Source organism: Onychostoma macrolepis, chromosome 22 (assembly GCF_012432095.1).
Source record: "Onychostoma macrolepis isolate SWU-2019 chromosome 22, ASM1243209v1, whole genome shotgun sequence".
NCBI lineage: Eukaryota > Metazoa > Chordata > Actinopteri > Cypriniformes > Cyprinidae > Onychostoma > Onychostoma macrolepis.
Window position 1 is genome coordinate 19986929 of NC_081176.1, and position 27956 is coordinate 20014884.

The 27956-nt window shown below is 36.2% G+C and overlaps 1 protein-coding gene and 1 long non-coding RNA gene across 2 annotated transcripts; one reads left to right on the forward strand and one right to left on the reverse strand.

Moving 5' to 3' along the window:
* Positions 1–42: 42 nt before the first annotated feature.
* On the forward strand, positions 43–23129 carry cbarpb (CACN subunit beta associated regulatory protein b). The gene is made up of 9 exons (XM_058760199.1): positions 43–2513; positions 5032–5177; positions 8227–8306; positions 8526–8694; positions 10235–10406; positions 12755–12907; positions 13066–13300; positions 16999–17188; positions 18611–23129. The coding sequence occupies exons 1-9, from the start codon at positions 2424–2426 to the stop codon at positions 20046–20048; spliced, it is 2673 nt and encodes an 890-aa protein (XP_058616182.1). The 5' UTR covers positions 43–2423; the 3' UTR covers positions 20049–23129.
* Positions 8515–27956, reverse strand: LOC131530083 (uncharacterized). Its single transcript, XR_009268322.1, has 3 exons — positions 25847–27956; positions 10230–10426; positions 8515–8649 (listed from the first exon to the last, which is right to left on the reverse strand). It is a non-coding gene; the product is annotated as an uncharacterized LOC131530083 (long non-coding RNA).

The following is a 27956-nucleotide window of genomic DNA, read 5'->3' on the forward strand; positions in this document are numbered from 1 at the left end:
TCTCATGGACCACGTGAATTATAGTTAGGTGAGTTTTGTCGGCTTGCCATTCTGCGATTGTTTCCGTCGCGAGCGTCTCAGTGTCTTATTAGAATGACATCGTGCCTTATTATTGGAAATGATGGTAGTCTAAAATGCGGAGAGCATCTGTTGGGAAAACAGACATGGATTATCTTTTGTTTTAAGCGGCTGTCGATTTGAAAGAGGCTAATAGCCTGAACATAACTGGTTTGGGAAGGAGATTTAAATTCATTTATATGGGTTTGTATCGCCTGTGTGTTGATGCTCACATCGCTATTATGGCAAGCGGTTTAAACATTTGTCCATGTAGACTAACTAGTATCTATTTTTATACCAATGCCGATAGTGAGTGGTCCAATACTGAGTAATCAATCATTAGTAACTATTCATTTAATCCTAATGGTAATCTCATAATCTCAATTTATAGTATTTATGAGACTATTATTTATCACAGTTGTTACTAGAAATATATATATTTTTTAATCTCACAAGTTGCAATTATTTTTCTTGCATGCGATATTAAATGACCATGCAGGATACTTTATAGTTATAATTTAAATATTAACAGTACAATTAAAATGTTAATTTAAAACAGTAATACTAGTGTCTAAAAATATATCTAATCAGTTAATAGCCTAAACTGAAGAACTGTAACTTTTTAAACAGTTGCCAGTGTTATTTTAGTATCATTGAGATAAAATTAGCTGTTTTTTTATTAATATTTTTAATGAGTTTTTATTTTTATATTTTCTGCTTTCATTTGAATTAAGTTAAAGTTCTAGTCATTGTGTTTTTGTCATTTTTATCATTTTATCATTTTTATCATTTTCATTTTTTAATGTCTATATAGTTTTTTTTAATTAATTTTTATTTCAGTTTTAGTCATTTTTGTACATCAGCTTAAACTACATAAAAATGAAAAAGAAAATGTAGCCTTGGTATCTAGCTAAAAAAATAAAATGAGTGTAAGGATTTTTCTATAATTCATTTTAGTTCAGTTAGAATGTATTTTATTTTAAGATGCAAAGGTTTTTTTTTTTTTTTTTTTTGTATGGTTTTAGTTTTAGTTAACCATGATGACCCCAGTAGTACAAGTAACTAAAATAAATACTGGTCTCTAATGAATATTTAGTAAAAATGGAATAAATACCAGCAACAATTTGAGTACTTGTCTGATTAAATTAATTAATGGATAATCAGCAGTGATGATGAAACAGATAATTGTTGGTACTGTATTACTTACTAGTGATTAAACATGAAGATTCCAGTTTGTTGTAGGAATTAATGTTGAAATGTAAATAATTTATTTCAAAAGATTCTACAAATAATCTATAAGAAATGCTTATGGAGAGATTTTTGAATGTGATACACCTCCGCAGAGTCTGGCAGGCATGACAAGAGCATATGTTGCATAACGTTCACGGTATTTCGTTGATTGTGTTAGAGACTGTTTCTTCAGGTAACCTAAAACTAACAAGCACAACCGAATCAACCTGACCACTTAAACTACACAAACAAAGGTCGTTTTTAACATGCATTTTGTACATTTTCACTTTTTTGCAGTGTATCATAAAATCATAAACAGAATTGGTGCAAACCAAATAAATCACAAGTGAACTGAAAGTGACAAAGTAATTAAAAAGGAAGTCTGGCAACGCCATTAAATCTGAAAGAACAGTCCAGAACATTTCAAATGGGTCTCTGTTGATTTGTTTAATAACTATGTCTAATAACGCAGTACATTAGACATCTCTGTGAACACTACAGCAGCATTATGCATCCGAGACACAAAAAACAAGCTTAAATGATCTCAGGAACGCTAAAGACCCTGAGATGGAGAAAGAGAGAGAGAGAAGCTATGAAAACAGGTAGGTGGGCAGAAGCTGGATGAGTATGCAGCAGGAGCCTAAAGCTTTGCAGTCCGAGCCTTCAAACGCACTGCTATCTCTGCATCTAATGCACACAAACACACGCTGCCTTCAAATAATGGGAGAAAAGGCAGCGTTGCAGCATTAAAGAAGCGAGGACTGCTTGGGAGGTGAGTGCAGGAGCGAGAGAGCGGTGGTTTTTTGCGGTTTATGCAGAAAGCTGTGGCGTTGATGGTTTTAAGGAGAGCATATGCTGCCGGGCCTCAGCCACTGGATAAAAGAGGAAATCAAAAGGGATTTTTTTGGGAGGGAAAGGGTGACATTTGTCACAGGGTTGTGTAAGTGTGTGTTTGTATGTACAAGAGTTGCAATCAAACATATTTGGGAACTATATTTTGGCTTAAAAGCTGAGTATTTCACAATCATTCAAAGGGAACTTCAGGGATGCATTTGTTTTATTTTCCTTGTGAAGGAGAATTCAAATCCTTCTTTAGTGCCATAACCGGCTTCAAAGCAGCTGCCTGACTTCCTGTAATGTCTTCCTCAGGGGGGACACTCTCTCTGGCTTGGACCATGAGCAATGAGTCTGCCATATGGACAAACCAGAACAGAACTTACCCCACCGTAAGTACTAGTGCTTCTCCTTCCTGTGCTGGTTACTTTCATTACACCCATTCCCGCTCTTTGCAGCGCTATATCTCCAGACATGCGAATTGAAAATATCCTGTTCTGTGTCCCTCGTAATTGGATCCACCGCGAGATCTAAGCAAATTAGCCCTTGCGAGAGAACTTTGAGTCAGACCAAACCCATCGAGCTCTCAAACGATGTGATAGAGCATCACAACCCAGAGTTACTGTCAGGAACTTCAATTACCGGCATAAGCAGCATCATTAGATTAGATTAGAATAGAGACATTCATTTAGGAATAGCAACTAATTCCAGGATGTTCTGAGATTTTGGACCTTATACATATACAGTTTACCCAAAAAATGTTGTTCTAAACCTTGTATGAAAGACTGGGTTCAAAAAAGGAGAAATTTTGAAGAATGTCCTAGCTGCTCTTTTACATAGCTTCAAAAAAGAGCCCATAAAATGATCATAAATGTGGTCAGTATGACTCATGCTCTATATTTTGTGTCTTCTGAACGCATATTGTAGCGTTGTGTGAGGAACAAAAAGAAGTAGTGATGTCTAGTTTGTAAATGAATCATTGCTTTGACCAAGATCTTTTCAATGAAATCAGTTGACTAAATTGTTCTTAAAAACATTTTTGTTTCATGGAAGAAAGAAAGTCGTACAGGTTTGGAACAACTTGAGGGTCAGTAAATGATCACAGAATTAGTGATGCACCAAATCATTTTTTAGAGAAACTAAAATTGCACAAAAAAAAATCGAAATGTTCTAAATTCTAAACCTGGACTGAAAATAACCTCTGGATATTTCAGCCAAAACAAATTTTTGGAGCGATTTTCATTATTATTTTTTTTCACAGACATTTAGTGCATCATTAGGCAGAATTATAATATTTTGGTGATATTTATTTCTTTAAAGATGGGACATCATTTGGTTATTAAACAAGTCCTCAATGATCACATTTACTCTAGAGATCATGTGAAATATGAAAATGACTGGATTTCACCTGCGAAATGAAACTATTTCTGCTTTGATTGACCATTTAACATCAAAATTAACCATAGACTGCTGTTACATGTTTATTTTGAATGAACTTTTTTGTGACCCAGTCATTTTAAATAATATTTTTGACTTGAATAAAAGCAGTTAATATAGATATTACACCTTTTTAGATTTCCTAACAAAATATTTTGACAGGATTTGTATGGATTGCTTATGTTTTTCGGAGATTAAAATGTTCTTGTTGTTGCATTACAGGTTCTTCAGATCAGTATCTAGTTAAAGGGATAGTTCACCCAAAAATGAAAATTCTGTCATCATTTACTCACCCTCAAGTAGTTCCAAACCTGTATGAATGTCTTTGTTCTGCTGAACACAAAGGAAGATAAGAAAGTTTGTAACCAGGCTGTTTTGGGGCACCATTGACTTCCATAGTAGGAAGACAAAAAAATACTATGGTAGTCAATGGTGCCCCAGAACTGCTCCGTTTCCCACATTCATACAGGTTTGTACCTACTTGAGTAAATGATGACAATATTTTTGGGTGAACTATCCCTTTAAAGCACCAAAACAGCAATGATTTTCTGAAGAACTACAGAATGAAAAGTTCAGAATGTAAACTTTTAAAAGTGTTAAACTATATTGTTTTGTCCATTTTTCTGAAAAGCAGTTAGCCTGACTTCTTCTTGAGACCTGCACAATGATACTATGAAAGAGGTCCCAGTTTTTGCATCCTACGCTCTTGCCAAGCTAGTTTAATGGCAGACTCTGTGATAAATAGCTTTCTAGTTTAATGAAGAGAAATCAGTCTTCCAAACTCTTTCATTAACCAAGTAATAGACCTGATCTGAATAAACTCTTTCCAGATCTTCACCTGAACAATGGCTGGTAATTAGGATGTTCTGCTCCACCAATTGAAACACTGTATAATGTAAGAGTAATTGTAAGGTGCTTCATCTATGGCCCAAAGGCTCATTCAGGCCTTGTTCTTATGCTCTTATTTAGCATTTTTACCATTGAACATCTCTTTGGGGACATGAACGAAGATGACAGTTAAGCAGGTGGCAGGGCGAGAGGTGTTGTATGCCTTTGTGCTTTGATGTCTTTGAGGAAGGAACCTTCTGTGTCTTCAATTCTTGTCTCTGAAAGTCTCCGCCTCTAGATCTTTCTAAACTCATCTTTGGCGTGGTGAACACTGTACTTAATATCTCAACTCAGACACAAAAGCCCACACACCTGAAGGTCCTCTTCTCCAGAAACTGGGCTTTATGTAATATTACCATAGGGATCAATCTTGAACAAAGGGCTTTTATGCAAAAAATGTCTGCGGTTTATGTCTATGTTAGTAAAATGGTAACAATTAAGGTTTTTTTTGGGTTTAAGACCTGAAAAAGTTGGACAATGGAATTGGAGAAACCTATATAATGTGAAAATTGAAGTCATGCGGTTTTACTCAGAGAAGGAATTTCCATTGTGACTGGCTTGTTTCTTTCTCTGGTGTTTACCCAGGACGTCCCGCTGTCATCAGGGACACAGAATGGCTATGTCCTCCTGCTGGTCCTCTTGTCCATCTTTGTCGGGGGGACGCTGGTCCTGCTCTCTGTCCTTCTGATTGTCTGTCGCCGTTGTTGTGAAGGGGACAGACGCCATGCGTGGTAAGACCAATCCCTTGCAACGTATACATTCACAGGCCCCTGAACATACTTGGTTCTAGATGAACATTTCTGTCAACCAATCAGGTCTATCTATCTATCTATCTATCTAAATGTAATTTTAGGGATTTTAGTAATATTTCATCCTAGAATTTCCAACTTTGTTCTTTGTCCCTAAAAAAAATCTTGTGGTGCAACCTAATATACCTTCATATGCATAATAATAAAGTTATTAGTAGTCATAGTAGTAATAGTCAGTAATTTTATTACTAGTATTTATTTAAATCTATTATAGCATTTATTAATATTTAGAATTGTATGTATGTATGTATGTATATATATATATATATATATATATATATATATATATATATATATATATATATATTTATTTATTCAGTTTTAGGTATATTCAGTAATTTTAGTTTTAGACATTTTGGTACTTAAACTTCACTTTTAATTTTAGTACTTTAAGGCAACATTTTTAATGTTTAAAGTTTTTAATTTCATATTTATATGTTATTGTATTTTATTTCAGCTTTTAACTTTTTAAATTTTAGTTTTAATTTTAGTGATATTACACAGATGAGTTTGTATTTTGTTTATTTAGTTGCCAAGGCAAAATGTAAAATTTTCGTTTAAGTTAACTACTTAAGTTAATTAAGTAATTAAGCTTTTCATCCAATAATTATTTCAGCTTTATTTCAACTGCCAAAAACAATTTGAATTATTTTAGTGATAATAGTACATTAAAAGGTTTTTAAAATGAGTTTTAAAATTGGGTATTAATTTATATATATATATATATATATATATATATATATATATATATATATATATATATATATATATATATATATATATATATATATATATATATAATATTTTGTATTTATCTTTTCAGAGCAGTTCGTCTATTTTTATGGATACATACACACACATACATATATATATATATATAATTTAAAATCCTTAAAATATTTGCAAACTGTAACAGAAGGATCCATGATAACATATTGTATCAGTGATTGATATTAAGAATTTGGGATTTTTATTTTATTTCCCGTAATTGGTTGCATTGCGTGACAGATGGTCGCACCAAATGATAAGACTGCATGAGGTTAAGGTTAGAATGCTTTCACACAAGATGTCTTTTTACAATCAGAAGAGATTTCATCTTAAAACACATCATAAAACCAATTAAAATCATTGTACAATTACAAAAAAATAGCACAGATAAAATGAAGAAATGCATTCTGTGAATATACATTATGATTGTCACTTGCGGCATGATGTTTGCATGTTGACAGATGGTTTGACACTAAATTATACATCAAATAAAACCGTAACACAGAGATTCAACTGGAATAAACTGTTCCTCTGGTGAAGCCAAGGACACTCAGCCCCGAAAATGTTTTCTGTGCACATTCGTCACAGCCTGGCTGTATTTCTCAGTGGCTGCTGAGAGGTGTAGAGTCTGCCTGCTCTCCAGGCAGCCTGGAGGAGTGCAGGCTCACACAAATGACGAGTATAATGAGATCTCATAGCAGCCATCAGCCGCGATAAATCACTCCTGGTGCGGGAGAGAGTGCACTCTAGCCAACACCCACTAAAACACACACACACACACACACTCTCGCAGTGTGCCACCATTCACTGTGGTTAGAGGACTGGAAACTCATTTCCAGTTTCTTATTACCCTCAGTGCCTTATGGCGAATGAAACTGTATATTGTCATAATAAAGCCGATGTTGTTATTGTGCCTATCATACGCCGTTTATTTAGATGTCAACGCAGTTGAATGTGAATGAGATTTTTTTCACAATTATTCACAGCTGGGACATTTTCAAAATCTGGTGACTTTCTCACTTGCATAACGTTTAAAGACACCATAAAATCATGATTTTGCAGGACATCTCCATTGGTTTTGATTGCATCGCAGCCATGAACTGTAATTTACTACACTTGGTGGAGAAACAATTTTTACTCAGAAATGTGCTAGTATATTTCACATTTAATTACAAGGAAACAACAAGTAACATAATTAAATATTACATTTTGAAGTAGGTTGCAGGTGGCGTTGGGGGAGGGGCATTCTGATTCTAAACAGCATTTGATTGGACATAAAGCAGTGTAGTGCAGGATGACATAATCAATATCTTTACTCTGTTTTTTTAAAGAAAAAGATGGTCAATTTAGGTGTTAAATATATATATATATATATATATATATATATATATATATATATAGTTAAGTATACTAGGATATACAATATTAGCATATAGATTTCTTGAAAACATGGCTAAATTTCTTTCTTTTTTTTTTTTTTTTAAATTTAAATTAAAAATACAGTTTGTTTTAAAGGTAAAATAATAAATTTTTGTGTCATTTAAGACCTTTTAACACTGACAACAGCAATGAAACAAAATATAAACATTCTTTTTACATTATATAATTACTTATTTTATAATATAATATAATATAATAAAATAATTTGGAGTTTAATGCAAAATTTAAATCATAAAAAAATGTGCAAAACAGAACCATTTAATGTTATCTTTATAATATTATATAATATAATAATGAGTTTTAATGCAAGATAAAATATAACTAAAATAAAATAATAAAATAAAAATGTGCAAAACAATAGAATCAAACCATTTACTGCTAACTTACTTTATTTTGTAATATAATATGATATACTATTATGTAATATAATATGAAGGAGTTTTTAATGCAAAATTAAAATGTATTAATGTAACATTATTTAAATAATGGTACAACAGGAAGTACTTCTCCACGACTTTTGTTTCATTTCAAAACACAACTTTTTACCACGATGTCTGATACAAAATTAAAATAATAAAACGTGTAGAACAATAGAATCAACTATAGAATGCTGCCTTTTATATTAGGTTTCTTGATTTTTTCCATTTGTGTGTTAAGTCCAGGAACATGTTTGTCGTCATATTTTGAGAATGACCCAGTTCTGCATATTATGAATGAGATGAACATGAATTTGAATTTGACTGGTTACGTGTTTGCATTGAAGGTTCATTGTTTGCCTCAGGGCTAGCGATGACACCGAGAAAAGTAATACCACCTATATTGAGGAGGCCCAGCCAGTGCACGGTAAGAACTTCCCTAAAAAAAGTTTGATTCCATGTTATATGCCAACCTCCCAGTTGCACTTATTTATGAAAAGATGTAATGCATTTCCATGTGTATTTACATATCGCTTCAGGTAAAGTGTCAAGGTCAAGTTTAAGTGACAGTCTCACATACATCAACTGAGGGCATCGTGTGAAAAACAAACCCGTCCTCTGGTCTAATCTGTCTCTCCCCGCACAGAGATTACGATTCGCGTCGATGAGTCAGATTGCCTGTCGGCAGCCAGCTCCCACGACATGGAGACAGAGCGTTTCCTCTCCACGGGCACAACCGGCCGCCGGGTCTCCTTCAACGAAGCAGCACTCTTCGATCACAGCAAGAAAACACAGGAGAAGGTCGAAGGTCAGTCGCCCACTCACTCGTACCACCCACTCAAGACACACAGAGCGCTCCTATTCACAGCGCTCGCTGCCGCAGCAGACTGCAGCTTTCATTACTCATTTATCTATGCGTTTTACATTTACATCTGGGCTTGTCAGATGCATGAGCCATTGATGAATAACAGGGGCATTAACTTGTTTGTCAACATCAAGATTTTGGGTAAAATTAATGAAAGGGAAAGTTAATATTTTGTACAAAAAAACAAAAACAAAACTTGATTATTCTACGGACCTTTTTCTGTTTGTAGTAACTACAAATTTATGTAAATTGGTGAATGAATATTTGAAAGTCCTTTTTAATTTATTTATTTGTAAGGTAAACATGTATGCATAATAATAAAGAAATATTATTAATATAGTTAAAAATATATATAATACATTTTATATACTATATATATATATATATATATATATGAAGAGTTCATTTGCAAAAACAGATAACTCCGTTTTTAACAATTCTCAGAAATCATGTTTTTTCATTGTGCATTCCAATTAATCTCAAACAACTGCAGTTGGGTTATTTTGAGTTATCTGTTTTTGCAAATAAACTCTTCATATATACAGTACACACACATTTATTTTGATATATATTTCATCAAAAAGTATTTAAATGATAAGCATTTAATGATTTAATAAAATCTTATTCTTTAATTTGTAATTTTACATTTATATAATATATAATCTTATAATATAAAAACAATATACTAGATTTAAAATGAAATATGTGTCTATATTTATATAAATGTTGTGTATGTAAATTTGCAAAAATGTTAAAGAACTTGATGCATTACATATTGAATTTGATATGTACTTCATCTAAAACTATATTAAAATACTTATGCATACTTTATTAACTAAAATGGATAATTATTAAATAATGAGAGAAAGAAAATTTTGTTTTAAATATTAATTTGCCAAATTACATGACTTTTTAATTACAACTAAAAGAATAGGATGATTAATATATATATATATATATATATATATATATATATATATAGTTCTGTTTAAAAATGATTCTTCTTTAATACTTATGCATACATTATTGTCTAAAAATAGATAATTAGTATAATTATAGAAAAAATTAAATATTAATTTGTCAAATTGTATAACTTTTTGATTACAACTAAAAGAATAAGAATAATAATAATAATAAGAATAATAAAATGATGATGTAATTATATATATATATATATATATATATATATATATATATATATATATATATATATATATATATATATATATATATATATATATATATATATATATATATATATATATATATAAAATTATTATTAAAACAGGAGTTATGCATAAATCAGTTTTTTGGCAGTATGCAGACAAGACAGTTTCTTTGGTTGACTACTTTTCGCAATGCAATTCGTCTCCTAGCACATCTATCTAAACAACACTTTCAGCAAACACTCCCGTGATATATTTGTGGTGTAAACCTCTAATGAAGTGATAAATCCAGCCAGCATGTGTCATATTTCCACCTCACCTCAGGTACACGCTTACGGAGGGCGACTTCCATCACTTGAAGAACGCGCGGCTCACCCACCTCCACCTCCCTCCACCCGCTCTCCAGATACTCACCATCCACGAGTGTGAGTCATCAGAGAACAGTATTGCCATGACAACGCGCCCCGTCGCTAAATCCAGCCTCTCAATTTTTCAGGTGACAGCCACATTGCTCTGCTAATAGGAGAGTATGATGTCAGTCATAACAAGGGCAGCATGAGATCGTATTTTTCTAGGTCAGTTAAAAGTGCTGAGGTCGTGATGGATTGTCAGTTTGTTAAGTGATGTGGTGTGCAAGGAGACATTTATGCAGTGGAGCAATTGATTTATCTAGATATTGGGGTCATTAATGTTTTAACATGTTAGCTTTTACTTGTACTTTACTTTAGCCACATCATGAAGTGACGAGATAAATCCTACTGTATTTCACAGATTGTACCTTTTTTTAACCTAAGCAGCTGTTATTGATGTGACCCTTGACAAAAAATTGGCTGGGTTCAGAATAATGTACTAACCTAGTACACTGTAAAAAGTGATAAGTTGAAAAGGCAACAGGTTTCATCAATTTTTTTAAGTTAAGTCAACTTATCACTTTTTACAGTAATACTGTACTAAATCCATAGTATGTGAAACAGTATACATCATTTATACTAGTACGAGTTTGGTTTTTGAAAGATATTAATACTTTTATCAACAAGAACACAATAAATTGTACAAAAGTGACAGTAAATATCTTTATAATGTTACAAAAGATTTTTATTTAAAAAATGCTCTTCTTTTGACCTTTTTTAATCGGTTTCCACCAAAAAAATATTAAACTACACAACTGTTTTTAACGCTGATAATAATAATAAAAAAAATGTCTCTTGAGCAGCAAATCAGCATATTAGAATGATTTCTGAAGGATCATGTGACACTGGAGACTGGAGTAATGATGCAGAAAACAGTTATTTAAAACTGTAATAATATTTATTTTTACTGGTTTTACTGTATTTTTAATCAAATAATTGCCTTAGTAAGCATAAGAGACTTCTTGCAAAAACATTAAAAATAGTACACCCTAAACGTTTCAACAGTAGTGTGTTTTTCTAAATGTAATTTCTTTTCCCAATTATTGATTAAAAATAAATCGAAAACTGTGTTTATAAATGTATTACCTTTTGCTAATATAATCAAATAGCAAGAAAAAATGGTTAAAATAGTAGCTGGTTCTTTCATCGTGCTGGAAAAAGATACAGAGATTATCCACAGTATTGCGAACATTCTGCTATTGCGTCATTCCACGAGGTAGCCCCTCCCACATTCAAATCTCACTGGTCCAAAATATCCACCTTATTTTTAATGTAAGAGAGCAACCTTTTAAAACTTGAATGTGCGAGGCTTCTGGTGTCATTCGCTTCAAGTTTTTGTAGTTGCACAAAACATATTGTAAACTGGCATTTCGTATACTATTATTTTATTTTTGTATTTATTGTAAAATTGTAATCTGGTTTGTAGCGCAAGTAGTTTTATCATTTACTGTTCTAATTATAGTTATTCTGCAAGTTGTTTAACTATAGCAACTAATAAATCGGAAGTCTCAGAAAATAGATGAATACGGTGGATAAGAAACATCGGTCACACTATTTTAAGGTCCAATTCTCGCTATTAGCAAACAATTACAAACTATAACGTTTGCCTCAATAAACTCCTAATTACTGCTTATTAATAGTTAGTAAGGTAATTGTTAAGTTTAGGTATTGGGATGTAGAATATGGTCATGCAGAATATGTGCTTTATAACCAGCCAGGGTGCGTTTCCCAAAAGTATCGTTAGCCAACTATGCTTGCAAATTCTGTCATTACCAACATGGTTTATGTACCAACGATTCAGTGTTTCCAGAAACCATAGTTCAAACAAACATTCGCAAACAGCGTCGCAAACTTACGTGTTTGGAATTACAGCTCACAACATGGAGTACAATCTATATTTTCCATTCTATCTAAATATAAATGCATTTTAATCTGTGTATTTTTGCGCGTCCTCTATAAGCGCCGTTTTTGAAGAGTGCGCATGTGCATAAATACCTAAGGGAACCCTGGAGTATGACGTAAGAGGGAACCCGCAATGAATCAAACATCAAATACATTAAAATGACAGGGAACAAAAAATAGTAAATTAGTCATCAGGTGCCATGTTCAATACAGCAGCATCTTAGAGATCTCTAATCAGTTAAATAGCATTAGTTATTACTCCACACCATGCGTGTGACGTCCATCAAATGATGGAGATGTGACCGTTTCCACAACAATGCGTCGTACTATGGTGGTTAATCAGCGAGTTACGACGTTGTATGGGAAACGCACCCCTGATTAGGACTTGATGTTAGAATGCTGCTTCAATAAAGTTATTGAGTCTGAATCTTTAATAAACATTCTTATATCTGTACCAGGCATCATTATGTTTAATCAGGTTTCTTATTACTGCCAAAATAACAACCGCCCATTGTGTTTGTCACGTGCACAGCCACCAGTATTTTCACTGCCCCAGACTGCCCTGACCAGCCGGAGTCTCAGTCCCAGCTCTGCCCTTCCTGGCGACGCTCTCAATTCCACTGTGGACACGACGTTCTGTGAGAGCATCACAGCGGCCGGTCCTGAGCCATCCAGCCCGTGTCTAGTGAGTCACACACACTCACCCACTGACACATCACAATACACATAACTATCCGCGCAAACGGACAACTCAAAGTTCAGCTGAGTCACAAACACATGCTGAATGCATACAGCAGATCATCCGATTGTATTGCATTTATGTAATCTTGCGAACACAAACAGATGGAGGTCAGAGGAGGAGTCGGGAGGAGTATAGGCATCATGGGTAATGGTAGAGAGGGTGCATCAGCCTCATCCATGGCCCTGTCCTCCTCTGGCGGGGCCCCACAGGGCCCCATGCTGCAGTTCTTCACCAAGCTCCGCCGACACGCCAGCCTGGAGGGAGCGAGTCCCTACTTCAAGATCAAGAAGTGGAAGTTCGACAGCAGCCAGAGAGCTTCAAGTCTAGACATGAGAGGTCAGTGACACATCCAGGAGCTGGCAGCAGATTAAAGAAAGCATCCGGGGTGAATGTAGGGTGCTAGTTCCATCACGAATAAACAGGCTGTGCTAATGAAGCATGGATTTTATAGAGGTATTGCTATTTTGTGTTGTTTAAAGCTAGTTTAAAACTAAAAGCAGTTTAGTTTCCAGATATGTTTTATATTTTTAGCAGGGCTTTATCTATAATTAGTATTTTAATTTGTTTTTTAACGCGGTGCATTTTTAAATTAGAAATTGTAAAATATTTAATTATTTTTAATAAAACAAATCATAAAAAATAAATTTAACATACAATACTGTTAAAAAACGGGGGTTATTTTTTTAAATCAAAATTAAGGCAAAAACAGTAATATTGTGAAATATTATTACAATTTATAATCAATGTTTCTATTTGAATATATTTAAAGCATAATTTATTCCTGTGATGGTAAAGCTGAATTTTCAGCATAATTACTCCAGTCTTCAGTGCCACATGATCCTTTAGAAATCGTTCTAATATGCTGAAGGTTTTCTTGTGGAAACCTTGATTTTTTTTTTTGATTTGTTTTTTTTGATGAATAGAAAAAAGAACAGCATTTATCTGAAAGCTTTTGTAATATTAAAATGTCTTTGCTGTCACTTTTGCGCAATTTAATGCATCCTTGCTGAATAAAAGAAAAAATATATATTTTCTTTAAAAAAAAATCTTATTGACCTTAAAAATTTGAACAGTAGTGTACATTAAAGAGTTTTTGCAGAGCCTAGTGGTTGGCATTTGTTCTTCAAATGTACAAAACAATGGTGTGAATTTGGTGCCAAAAAAATTCGAATTTTACTCAGTCACCTTTGTCTTATACTAATGCATTGACATGACAAAAATCCTCTGATAGCGCAAGTGTGATATTATTCTACCTCATGTTTTAAATATGAGAAAAGTTCATAGTGTAGCTAATGGGACTGAATGAATTAATAAACATGAATGAATAGATTAATAAGAATGCTGCTGTCTGATTATATAAGTATTATTGTAAATATATCTGGATTTATCCTTTCAGTTCTGTCAGCATGAAAGGAAGTGAGATAACACTGCTGTGGAAAGTACAGACAGTGTTATGAACCTGTGAAGCGATCAGTTTCCTAGCCTTAGGGGATGCAAAGCAATATTGAATGTTTCTTTGCTTTTCATTTAGCCCCTGCATTGTGTATTACCTTGGAAAAATGATTGAAGACCTTAATAGAGTTTTAGTGCCTTCATGTAGCGTGGAGCAGAGAAATGGTTCGGCTTTTGTGTGTGTGTGTGTGTGTAGCAGACTATAGAATATTCTCTCAGCCAAGACGAAGCTGCTGTATTTGAGAGCCAAGACTCACTCTCAAGCAGATGGCCGGTTGACGCAGGGCTCTTCCATTCCAAACTTTTTTTTTTAAATGAGAGACAGCGAAAATGAGCGTCCTAAACGCTCAGTGTTTTTTATTCTGTGAAACAATAAGGTCATGATAAAAGCCGTGCTCTCCATATAATAGATTTCCACTGTTGGATGCCCAGGGTAACAAATAAGATACCTGTTATATTGTTAATATGTTAATTATGTTTTCTGAATGCATTAAACCTAATGCACTACATTTAAAAAGCAAAAGAGGAGAGGTTGGAATCCATTATTCGAGAATTGGAAGATGAGTTAATGAATTGTAAATGTTTTAATGTTCCATATGTTATGTTTGTGTATAAGTGTACATTTGGCTACCTATCTTGGCCAGGACACTCCTGTAAAACAAGATTTTTGATCTTTCTTGGTAAAAAATAAAGGTAAAATAATGATAATAATAAATTTAGAGGCAAATTATATATATATATATATATATATATATATATATATATATATTATTATTATATATATATTTTTATACATTATTTTACAATTATCTTTATATTACTTTTATTTTATATTTTAAAATAAAATAATTATTTTAATTCACAGTACTCTATAGTTATATACCAAAATGGAGCCAGACGAAATGAGTTTGCTAAAAGTAATTTGTCTATCAGCTATTTTAGCCACCAGACTGGATATGATTTGATTCTTATCAAAACTATGAGATAACATAGTGATAGGTGAGAATTAACATATTGAGAATTGACGAGCAAAGTCACAATTATCAATATTTTTCCACTAAAACGGTTTTATTTAAACACTATTTCTGTAAAATGAACTGGTATGAATAATTATGTTTGAAAATAATTATTTTATAATTTAGCCCTATAAAACCAATAGTTTTGGCTGTCTTTTTTGTGCGTGGATATATTCATACATTCATTTTTCGTTAATTTTACCCCAGTTAATAAGTTTACGACCAATTGATCCTTCGCAAAGACCCACCCTGCTTAGTTACTGTTGCTGTGTCCAACAAGCCATGGCACTCTCACGACACACACTTTAGTTTACTACTGGTATGAAACAAAGTCTTAGCTTTCAAATTTTGTACTTTTGTAAGAAATTCAAACAATAAATACCGTTTTTGTGGCCCTTTAATGTGTCGTGATAGTTCAAGCAGCATGTGAACCAATCATCTCTTTCTCTTTACTAGTTATAGCGCGAAATAAGAATGAACATCAGAAGGTATCTTGTTTCAACCACGGAAAGATGTCAATAAACCGGTTTTGAAATTAAAGTCCACTAACCTTAATCTACTCTCCTGTCTGGTTTGTTTGTTGGACAAAAATGGCAGATTTGGCATTATTATTGGTCAGATCACCTGTCAATCAAACTCCCTGCGAAGGGTCAATTTGAAAGTTCAATGCAACTGCGACTAGGGGGCGAAAAGCGGCAATCATACACAAATATCGGTACGATATTTGTGAACTCCATGAAACTGTGCCTCGTTTACAAAACAAAATGCTCCAATGTCCGAATGAGCTGTTTAAACCAAACGCGTCAAAGCAAACATTCTTTCTCTTCATTTGTCCTGACGACAGACTCAAGCGCGTGGACTATGTCAGAAAGTGAACGCGCAAGGGACTTTGACTGTATCCAGTGTAGACAAGATAGCAGCAGTGATTGTAATTTCTATTTGTTTTTGACGCGACACGACACTCGGCATGATCAAGTGTCAAACTGTTAGCATCTGAATGCCAGTGGGTGGGGCCTATGTCGATGTGTTGCTCAGGAGGCGGTGTTTATGCAAACGACTGTGTCTAGCTGACGTCACCATGTCCCATTTAGGATTTAAAATGAGCCGTTTTCTGAGAGTTATTACATGAATGCTTTTTATTGATGATGAGGAGATTTTAAGTCTGAAACTTGCAGGATGAATTAACCATACAAAGACCTCTTCTGTATCAAAAGATCAAGGGATCATGATCCCTTTAAGGTGGAAAAGGAAAGTAGTTTGGGAGGAAGAGCAAGTTAGAGATTATAAAAAGTTCTTACCGTAATTGGCTAATACCACACAAGAAACTATGCTTCTAACTACAGGTCTAGAGCTGTAGTACCAACTACAAATCTTTGCGATGCAGTTTGCAAATGTCTGTTGGAAATATGGTTTTGAGAATTCAATGAACTATGTGGGTAATGATGGAATTCGCGACAACAGTGTTTTTTTTTTTTTTTTGGTGGACCGATTATTTGTTGACAATTAAACCTGAAATGTGTAAATTTTATTTCAAATTGCTTTGTGAGTCTATTGATGACCCCACAGGTTCCCCCAAGCGGAGGCAGTTCCAGCGGCAGCGTGCAGCCAGCGAGAGCATGGACCAGGAGGAGCATGACGGCCATCACATCGACCTCATCCAGTACATCGCTCGCACCAAGGATGTCACCTACTGTCCCACCCGGCCTAGTCCACGTCTTCTATCCCCCCCTTCCACACCCCCACCCTCCCTCGGCAGGTATCTTTAATTGCCTCGCCCATGCATTCGCTATAGCAACCATCTGCCTCACCATGCCTCATACAGCAGACCTCATTCCATGCTGGACTGATCTCAGCGCGCTGATCGCATTGCCTTATCGTGGCATCATCAGCTTACAGTGCAAAAGCTTTGCTTTAGATTTGGAAGTTGTTTCCTTGAATTTGGGTAAATACCACAGGGGTACCTTTTGGTATTTTTAGCCATCAGTTTGCATTTGTTTTGCAAAATGGGCCAAGGAGGACAATTCACATGTTTATGAACATTAGTATATTTGTTTATATTTGCTTACCTATCACAATTGACTTTCCTGTCTCTGTCGCTGTGTACTGGTCTCCTCAAATTAACCATCACAGAGTGAGTCACAACCATCTGTGCGCTAATGGAGGCATCTGTTTTAACATCTCTGAATCTGGACTCCAAGCTTTAACGGAAAGGAAAATAAACAAACATAATATATTTGACATACACTACCATTCAAACGTTTGGGTTCACTTTTATTCAGCGAAGATGCATTAAAGTGGTCAAAGTGACATTTAATACATTTATAATACACAAAAGATTTCTATTTCAAATAAATGCTGAAGAATCCTGAAAAATTTTTTATAAAAATATTAAGCAGCACAACTTTTGTCAACTTCGACATAGATAAAGAAGAAATGTTTCTTACGCATTTTAGAATTATTTCTAAATAATCTTGTGTCAATGAAGACCGGAATATATGGCTACTGAAAATTCAGCTTTGCCACCACAGGAAAAAAAAAAAAAACATTTAAAATGTATTCAAATGGAAAGCCAGTTATTTTGAATTGTTATAATATTTCACAATATTTCTGGGGTTTTTTTCTGTATTTTTGAACAAATTAATGAGAGTCTTTCAAATATTACCGACCCCAAACTGTTGACCAGTAATGTCTGACATAAAACATGATGTTGTGCTATGTTGTGGTATTTTCTAATTAAATAATATAATAGGGATGGTCTACAGTGGTTAACTACTCAGTTAGTTAGTTTGACTAGTTTAACTTAGTTTTCAGTATTGTACAACTAAGATTGTAGCAGTGATACTTAAATTGTCATTTTAAAAAATTGCTTTGTGTTTTTTTTACAGTTTTTGGAGCATTGCAATTTTAAGTTTTAAAATACAAATTAAAAAAAAAATGTATCTAAAGATTGTAAAAATATGAAAAACATAAAAGTTTATTTAAAAGTTAAAACATCTGAATCTGGGCTCAAAGATAAACTAAAAATAAACTTAATTTATTAAAATAAAATAAAATTTATTTGACAAACTCACACTGACATAAAACAGATGTTGTGCTACATTGCGGCATTTTCTAAAGAAATACTGACTATATTTAAGATAACGAGCTTGACTGATTTCATATGTGTGCTGTCGTTCAGGTTAGAGGTGGAGGTGATGGTGGAGCCCAGTTGCAGCAGAGCGATGGGTCCCGGGGTGATCGGCCTCACCTCTGAGCCCCCGGAAGAGAGTTTTGGAATGGGCTACCATCAGGAGAGCTTAGAACCTCAGACCTTGTACCGTGATATCTGGACTCTTCGAGCCTCCCTTGAGCGGTATGTCTCGTCCGACCAGAGCAGCAACAATGACAAAGACTCCGTCCGTAGTGATGCAGACAGCGTGTGCTCTTTAGGGGGTAAGACCGAGATGGGAGGGCTGCCTAGGTACCCCTCGCAGGATATTGGGGATGACATGGAGGGGGATGCAGACTTGCCTCTAGATGAGGGATCGGAGAAAGGTCGCAAACAGGATAGTGTAGATTCGGAAAGGGGAAGTGACGGGGAGCCAGGAAACCGCAAGCTGCTCCAAATGGACAGCGGTTATGCCTCGATAGAAGCACCTTTGCGTGCTCCTGAGGAGTTACGACTGTTTGGTAGCAGCAGTAGCAGTAAGGACGGCTCCGCCGTGGAGCGCAGGCACTTCTTCAGTTCTGGGCACAAAGGGACCGTGTGCGAGAGCTTCGACACGGACATCTTTGACGAAGAACTTGAAGAGGAACCCGCGGGTGCCAGCGGCGGTGTGGATGGAGTGGAAACGGACAAGAGCACCATGCTGTGGTCCCCCTATGGCCAGATGTTCACTCAACGTGACGCTCAACCTCATCCCCCCATCCTTTCCCGCCGTGACTACAGCATTGATGAGAAAACCGAGGCACTTTTCCATGAGTTCTTACGGCACGACCCGCAGTTCGATCAGCAGGAGTCTCCGCTGCGCTCCAAGCATCGTTCCCGCGTGCACCTGCGTAAGCAGTGGCAGCGCTCCAAACAGTACAGCGACCCCGGCCAGCGCTTCCAATCCTCTTTTGACCGGTACCGCACTCCGCTCCGACGCGGCGAAACTGTCAACTACCCTCTAGAGACTAGCTACCATAGCACTCTCCCACGAATCATTAGTGCACCTGACGAAGAGAGCAGCGAAGGTGCAACCAGTACTCCCGAGACACCCAAAGCAGATCAGGATACCGCTACTGATGTGGATCCCGACAAAATAAGAATATCTTCCAGCACCGAAAGCAGCGGAACCATCAACGAAAAGGAAGCCCTCGAGGCATCGCAGCCCCCTCCAATGACTGACATTGCTGGAGAGCAATCGGTGGGTGGGGAGAACTCTAGGCAAACATTGCCACCGCCTGAGCCTCCTGATGAACGTACACCCGAATGTACAAGCTATGGCCCACAGACAATCACAGAAGAGCTGAGCGACAAGCTAGCAGCAACCCTCGAAGAACGGCTGTACTCGGATCTCCGCAGGACCAGGGAACCACCCGAGTGTAGTGCAGTGACTGTGACCTACACATCACCCGATCACAGTCCAGTGTAGCATGTGGCTCCCTTCATCTCCTCGTGCAAGAACACTTCGCGGCTACTACAGGTTCAAAGTTTTGGTCAACATTGGCTCCGATCTGGAACAGGTTTGCTTTGGTCATTTAAATGGCGTTGAAATCATTCTCATTATGTCCTAGACCAGTGGTGTAGAGACGTTTCTTCCATGCGCAGTGTTAAATAAATGGCAATTAAGGCTCATACCTCATGTTGCTCAACGCACCAAGTCTTAAACAAATGAAATGTCAAAGTCTGTTATTATAGCTCTCCATTTAGCTACTTGTTGACTTCAAAAGCCAATATTTTCTCTGCACTAGGTAATCCACTGTGAAATTGGGTGCTATTAGATTAAAGATTGATTATATTTGTAATTGCATGAATTATATTGCAATGCTGCCTATCCGGATGTCTGTTCATGACCCAAATCAATATTATTTTCTTTTACTTGTTTTTAAATGTACAAACTAGCCCTAAATTCGGTTATTATGTTTTGTTTCTGAAGTCGAAACATACTCAATACTACTTATTATTAGCATCTGGGATTTAGCATTAGATTTGAGGAAAAAAATGCTATAAATTATAAATCATAATTAGAATTAACTGTAGAAATTTTCTTGTATGGGTAGACATGTCTAATTATATCACGTAACCTGTATTTCAAAAACAACAGCATATCTGAAACACCATGGCATTGGGCCAGTTCCTAAGCAAACATAAGTCTTTTCCCATTTTAACTGCACAGTGTTTATAATTTGGGTTAATTAATATGGGATTAGTTGCACTACATCACTAGCCGTGTTAGTTTGTTCCCCACCGACACGTTTGCAAATCCATTATTAAGTGTCCTTGTCATTTAATAGTGTTATTTTACCATTGAAGTACTGAATGGCTAAAACTGCCTCTTTGTGAGATACTGTAATTTTATGACCATTGAATTATTATTATTATTGTGCTTTTCATCTTTTAAGTGTATCATTTGTTCTGTATTGTTGATCTTATCTGTGAGAATGAGAAACAGACCGAACGATTTTTGAGTATACAGTGCCAAACTGTTGTCAGGTAATACCAAGATAAAACATTAAAACACTGTAAGCAAGAGTTGGGAAAACGGGGAAAGAAAAAAACAGTCCTGCAAACTAATGATCACAGATATGCCTCTCTCTAAGGGTTTGAATCAGGCCTGAGACATTTTTATGAATTTCATTGTGAGAAGGGCATGCCTTTTCTTGCATGTATTTCACGAAATGAGCTCTGTGTGTTCGTTAGCATTACTTTTACGTGAAAATTACCAGGACAAGAATCCCTAGAGGTGGATGACTGCACATGCTGCCTTTGGACAGAAGCATTATTTAAAATCATTCAAAGCAAATCCCACTGCCCAGCATAAGCAACTGTTGAATCTCAGTACAAATGCCACCATTCACGTTGATCTGAATTATTCCAATAAAATGAGATTCTGGTATTCCCGTCTGTCAGCTCACAGTATGGGTTGCGTTCTGTATTGATCATTATGGGTTTGATCTTCTTGGAAGCATGCAAACAAAAGGTTGTCCTTGGCGAATTCTCAATTGTGATGTGTTGGAAAGTCTATCTTTGTGAAAATCTGAGCGAAAAGGCCATTGGTTATAGAGGCTCTTGATGTAATGAAGAAAAACATTGGGTAGCATCCACATGCCTTGTCTATGAAGGCTCACACTGTTTTGTGGCCTTTTAAGGTGATTGTTTGAGCTGTCGAGTAGTTCTCTAAAAGCTACATGTACTATTTAGGGTGCATCTGAAGTTCCCTGTCCAGAATTAAAAGGCTTTCATTATCTAGGTGAACAATGACTGATGTGCACGGAGTAATTAACAATGCCAGAGAAAAGAGAACTTAAAAGAGACTAGCTGATATTGTTGATTGATTGTTTCTGGCTTAATGAAACGTACTGACCATCTCACATGATTAATACGGTGCCTTTCTGTGTGTTTAACATTTAATGGGATAGTTCACCCCCAAAAAAAGTCCATACAGTGAAGGTCAGTGGGGTCTAAACATTGTTGTTTGGACCCCATTGATTTTCATTGCATGAACAATAACAGTTGAAACATTATTCAAAATATCTTCTTTTGTGTTCAACACATGAAAGGCAGTCATGCATGTTTGGAATGACGTGAGGGTGCATAAATGATGCCAGAATTTCCATTTTTGGATGAACTGTCCCATTAAGTAAGCAATTGTTATATGGCCAGATCTCAGTAGAGCACTTATTTTATCTCCTAGTTTGTACATAATTGAACAGGCCAAATTACCATACAGAGGTTATTAAAAAACAGAAAACAAACAAAATCTGAAATCTGAAATGTGGTACTTGCATTGCATTGTCAAATACATTTACACCTGTGTTAACGATTACAAATCCGGTCCTTGGTTTTGATTAACTATAATCCATAACATGTCAGGGACAGGCGAAATCTGTACAAAGGAGAGTAGAATTGTATATAAGCACAATGAGGTCCCAGTGCAGGCACTAGAATAGTCTATGTCTTGGATTTGACATAAACCTAGTAGGGACCTTTTGGTGATACAGTATGTGCACAATCAAATAGCCTGTCGGTTGATGGATTACTGTGTATAGATTTGCATGTGATGACAGATTATTGTTTAGCAGATCCAAAATGAAGCAACAAATGACTCTGTGAATGAAAAGAAGTAGACTTGGTACTAAAATATTGTAAAGTATTTTAAGGAGTCTGTTATTTCAGAAGTTCTGCTTTGCTGACTTGAGATTTTTTGCCATATTTCCATGGACAAAAAGGATTATTTCTATTGCTGACTATATTTCGATGAAAGAGAAAATATATTTATGTGCAAATTTCCATGTAGAAAATAAATAAATCTGTAAAAATCTGCTTGACTAATTACTCAGTCAAAAAAAAAAAAAAAAAAGAGAAAGTGAAGTGAGCTTTCTGAACGTTTGTTTTGTTTACCTGGATCTCTTTGTTCTAGATCTACTGAGCCTTGAGGGACCAACCAATCTAAACATTTATTTTCATGTTATGTTTTTCCAACTAGTCAATAAAGAATGATGCATTATGACTTTGCCCGAGTCCTTTTCGTTTTTTCATCTGAAGATCAGGAGATTGTTGGCTCGCAAACCGTTATCAGCACCTGTCTATGTTCCACCCTGCCATTCTCCATCTTAGGTGCTGAAATATCCCTTTGGGAACATCAAATATTCATATCAGCCAAGCTAATAAATTAAAGATGGCTTTACAGTCATTATGATTCTAAATCAATAGCAACCCCAGGTAACTAAGGAGAATGGGAAAGAGCCTTTATGCTTGTGATAGTGGCTATCAATCATTTGCGCGACGACACAAACAAAGACCATGACACATCCTATTTATTCATGTCCCTCTGCTGTACTGAATGTTTCTCATCTGAATTGAAGATGACCAACTCTATGGATGGTCACAGGCTTCTGAGATTCATTTTTTCCCACTGGGGACCGTATGTTTCATCACAATTCAATTTGACATCAAGACTTGTACATACACAGAATAATTGATAACTGTGGTGAGGGAAGATATTTGCCAGACAAAAAATATTCCTACGTTTTCTAATCAGAAATTGGACATGAAGCCCTCTCAAGTTTATTTAGGTATATAAATAACTATGTAGCCTAATGCATTTTGTATGTATTTCCCATCACAAAAAAAGCATTTACGGTATTTAAACTACATTCGGCAATTGTCAGAAAGCTGCCTATATAGATAGTGGAGTGAATGTATACAATGGAGTGGGTATGTTTATATGGTTGTCAATTAATGGGACACTTAAGTTTTATTCACAATCTATTGGATTTTGACTAAATATCTTCGAAACATTTTGGCTTTAATAATATTTCCCCAAGACATGTGTAAGAACAAACCTTCCGCACTCAATGATTTTTGTTCTTTCAGGAACAAAGCACTTGAACATGACATACTTCTAATTGACCCTTCACAAAGAGCCACCCCGCTTAGTTACTGTTGCTACATCCAACAAGCCATACATCATGTTCTCACGCAGTGAAAAATACATCGGAAAAGCAAAGGGGAAACTGACAACACGCCGACAGGCAAGATAGAGCAGGTTACTGCTGGTATGAAACAAAGCCTTAGCTTTCAAATTTTGTCATTTTAAAGAAATTCAAATAAATACAGTTGTGTGGCTCTTTAACGTGTTGTGACAGATCACTGTAGCACATCAGTTCAAGCGGCATGTGAACCGATCATCCCTTCCACTTCACTAGTTATAGCATGAAATATACACAAATAACTTGTCAGACAAAATGATTGGTCAGATTGCCTGTCAATCAAGCTCCCTGCGAAGGGTCAATTATGATTTTAGTAGTGGAAAGTAGGAAATTTCTGATAGCACATGAAGGTAACATTAATATTTTAGTTCATGTAAAAAAAAAAAAAAAGAACCGTGATTTGCTACTAGAGAGCATTTGATTGGACGAAAATCAATATCACAAAAAACGTAACACCAGTTTGTTCTTCAATTTTACTTTAATTAAGTATATCAGGGCTTTAACAGTTAATTTTCTAAACTTTTTAGTAGAACATTACCTAATAAACACGACCCAAGAGCCACAGCACTCTTTAAATCTTATTTGAGTAGAGTACTTTCTGCATGGTCACACATGCAATTTATTGCATTTTAAGCTAATTGAAACCTCATTCAGTACTTCGGAAAGGAAGGCTAAGAGAAGAAAAAGCCTCGGCTCACCCTTAGAAGCTTGGCACTCATTAGGATGACTGTACCCTGTGAAGCGTGCTTGGTGTACATATGCTACGCTCGAGGCTACAGAATACGATGTGCTTCTCATCAACATAGTGACAGCACATATGGTTTCAGTGGAAAGCGTCTTCTAATGCAATCATTTTGTAGTGGTGTACTAAGAGCAAACTGTCTAGAGACGAGGGGATGGGTTTCCCTTGCAGACTTATCTACACATAGTTCATTTATTCCTAAAATGGAAGCGTCAACTGTGCCTAGAACGACTGTGAGAGTCGAAGTCGCAGGAACAAATGGTGTCTGAAATATCTCGGCTTCATGAAACACAATATCCTGTGCAATCCATTAAGCAGAGATGGCCAGTGAGTCACCAGCAATGCACAAATTAATGGAGATGAAATGTAACTCACTCCCCACCCCATCCCATCCCATCAGCAGACAGAATGGTACTTTGCGAGAGCACAGCATCAACATTTCAATCGGCCCATTCCCTTCTGCGAGGGAAAGAGAGCGAGAGATAAAATGCGTGGGAGACACCGGTGACTCAGACTGTATAAGACACACTTTTATCGGAAGGTCACTCAGGCTCTCCTCTCCAATTAAGCCGTGCTGAAAATGTTAAAAACTGGTTACTGGACTTTTTGACGTACTAGACTTCAGAAACATCAGAATATATGTGCCAAAAACGATCAGGTTACCATAGGAAAGAAAAATTACAACTGAGACGTCTCAATTGTTTCTCCAGTATGTATATGTGCATGTGTGTATGTGTAAAAAAAATAAATAAATATATATATATATATATATATATATATTTATGTCACCTGTTCACCAGCTCCTTTCACCATGCCTGTCACAAGACCAGTCATCTCAGCACACAAAATTTACCATCATCCCCTCTGGCTACCACCTATGCGCACTCAACAATCACCACACCTGTCTGCCATCAGTCTCATCACTCCCTCTATATAAGCCAGCACCAAACATGTGGTTGTCTGGTCTCGTCATTCAGTATGGAACTTCTTACTTACCAGTGCATCACGCAATCCTGACCTTCTTCTTCTGTCATCTGTGTATCACAATCTACCTATCTTCAGCCCTTGAGCAACTCCTCTCCAGAACCTGCACAACAGATAAGACTATCATTCTCATGCCAGTATCGTCACAGTAATGATCTGCTAACCAGAAACTCACCTGCTATCTGCCTGAGTTTTGTTCAATAATCTGTTCATACTATTACATGTGTTTGCATTCTTCTGTTCCGTGACAATATACATATGTAATATTTAAATATATATTTGTACATTGTACTTTTTTTTTTAAATCTAACTATACACACACTCCTATACACTGCACAAAAAAATTAAAGGAACACTTTTTAATCAGAGTATAGCATCAAGTCAATTAAACCCCTGGGATATCGATCTGGTCAGTTAAGTAGCAGAGGGGGTTGTTAATCAGTTTCAGCTGCTTTGGTGTTAATGAAATTAACAACAGGTGCACTAGATGGGCAACAATGAGACGACCCCCAAAACAGGTATGGTTTTACATGTGGAGGCCACTGACATTTTTTTCCCTACTTATCTTTTCTGACTGTTTTTCACTAGTTTTGCATTTGGCTAGGGTCAATGTCTCTACTGGTAGCATGAGGCAATACCTGGACCCTACAGAGGTTGCACAGGCGGTCCAAATCCTCCAGATGGCACATCAATACGTGTCATTTCCAGAAGATTTGCTGTGTCTCCCAGCACAATCTCAAGAGCATGGAGGAGATTCCAGGACACAGGCAGTTACTCTAGGAGATCTGGACAGGGCCGTAGAAAGTCCTTTGTGCAAGGAGTAACATGATGAGCACTGCCAGAGCCCTACAAAATGACCTCCAGCAGGCCACTTGTATGAATGTCTCTGACCAAACAATCAGAAACAGACTTCATGAGGGTGGCCTGGGGGCCCGACGTCCTCTAATGGGCCCTGTGCTCGCTGCCCGGCACCGTGGAGCTCGACTGGCATTTGCCATTGAACACCAGAATTGGCAGGTCCGCCACTGGCACCCTGTGCTTTTCACAAATGAGAGCAGGTTCACCCTGAGCACTTGTGACAGACATGAAAGGGTCTAGAGAAGCCGTCGAGAATGTTATGCTGCCTGTAACATCGTTCAGCATGACCAGTTTGGTGGTGAGTCAGTGATGGTCTGGGGAGGCATATCCATGGAAGGACGCACAGACCTCTACAGGCTCGACAATGGCACCTTGACTGCCATTAGGTATGGGGATGAAATCTTTGGACCCATTGTCAGACCCTACGCTGCTGCAGTGGGTCCTGGGTTCCTCCTGGTGCATGACAATGCCCGGCCTCATGTGGCGAGAGTATGCAGGCAGTTCCTGGAGGATGTAAGAACTGATACCATTGAATGGCCCCCACGCTCACTTGACCTAAATCCAATAGAACACCTCTGGGACATTGTTTCAGTCCATCCGACGCCACCAGGTTGCACCTCAGACTGTCCAGGATCTCAGTGATGCCCTGGTCCAGATCTGGGAGGAAATACCCCAGGACACCATCCGTCGTCTCATTAGGAGCATGCGCCGACGTTGTCAGGCATGCATACAAACACGCGGGGGCCATACAAACTACTGAGTACCATTTTGAGTTGCTGCAATGAAATTTCAGCAAAATGGACTAGTCTGCTGCATCACTTTTCCACTTTTTCGGGGTGTCTTCAGCCCTCTGTAGGTTGATCATTTTCATTTCCATCAAATGATGTGGCATCCTTTCGTTCCTAACACATTACCCAGTCCATATCAGTATAGATATCCAGCATGATATTTTTCCCCAGAGATCTGATATGTTTTCAAAGTGTTCCTTTAATTTTTTTGAGCAGTGTATATAAAGCCTATTTCTATTAATATCTATCTATAAATATAAAATATTGTATATAATTATTTTACATCATATTTTTATCTATATACATAATACAACATAATTGTTTACATATTTTTAATATCTATCTTTACATGAGCACACACTCACACATATATTATACAATATGTAATTACAATTAAACATTTATTACTAATTTTTATTTATTTATTAATACTGAATTTATTTATTAAAACATTAATACATTAAAATAAATAAATA

What these genes read in the sequence shown, in the direction of transcription:
- cbarpb (XM_058760199.1), top strand. Translation starts at nt 2,424, where the DNA reads ATGTCTTCCTCAGGGGGGACACTCTCTCTGGCTTGGACCATGAGCAAT. An exon ending in GGGGACAGACGCCATGCGTG is followed by an intron (nt 5,178 to 8,226) that starts GTAAGACCAATC and finishes TTTGCATTGAAG; the next exon opens with GTTCATTGTTTGCCTCAGGG. An exon ending in GGAGGCCCAGCCAGTGCACG is followed by an intron (nt 8,307 to 8,525) that starts GTAAGAACTTCC and finishes CTCCCCGCACAG; the next exon opens with AGATTACGATTCGCGTCGAT.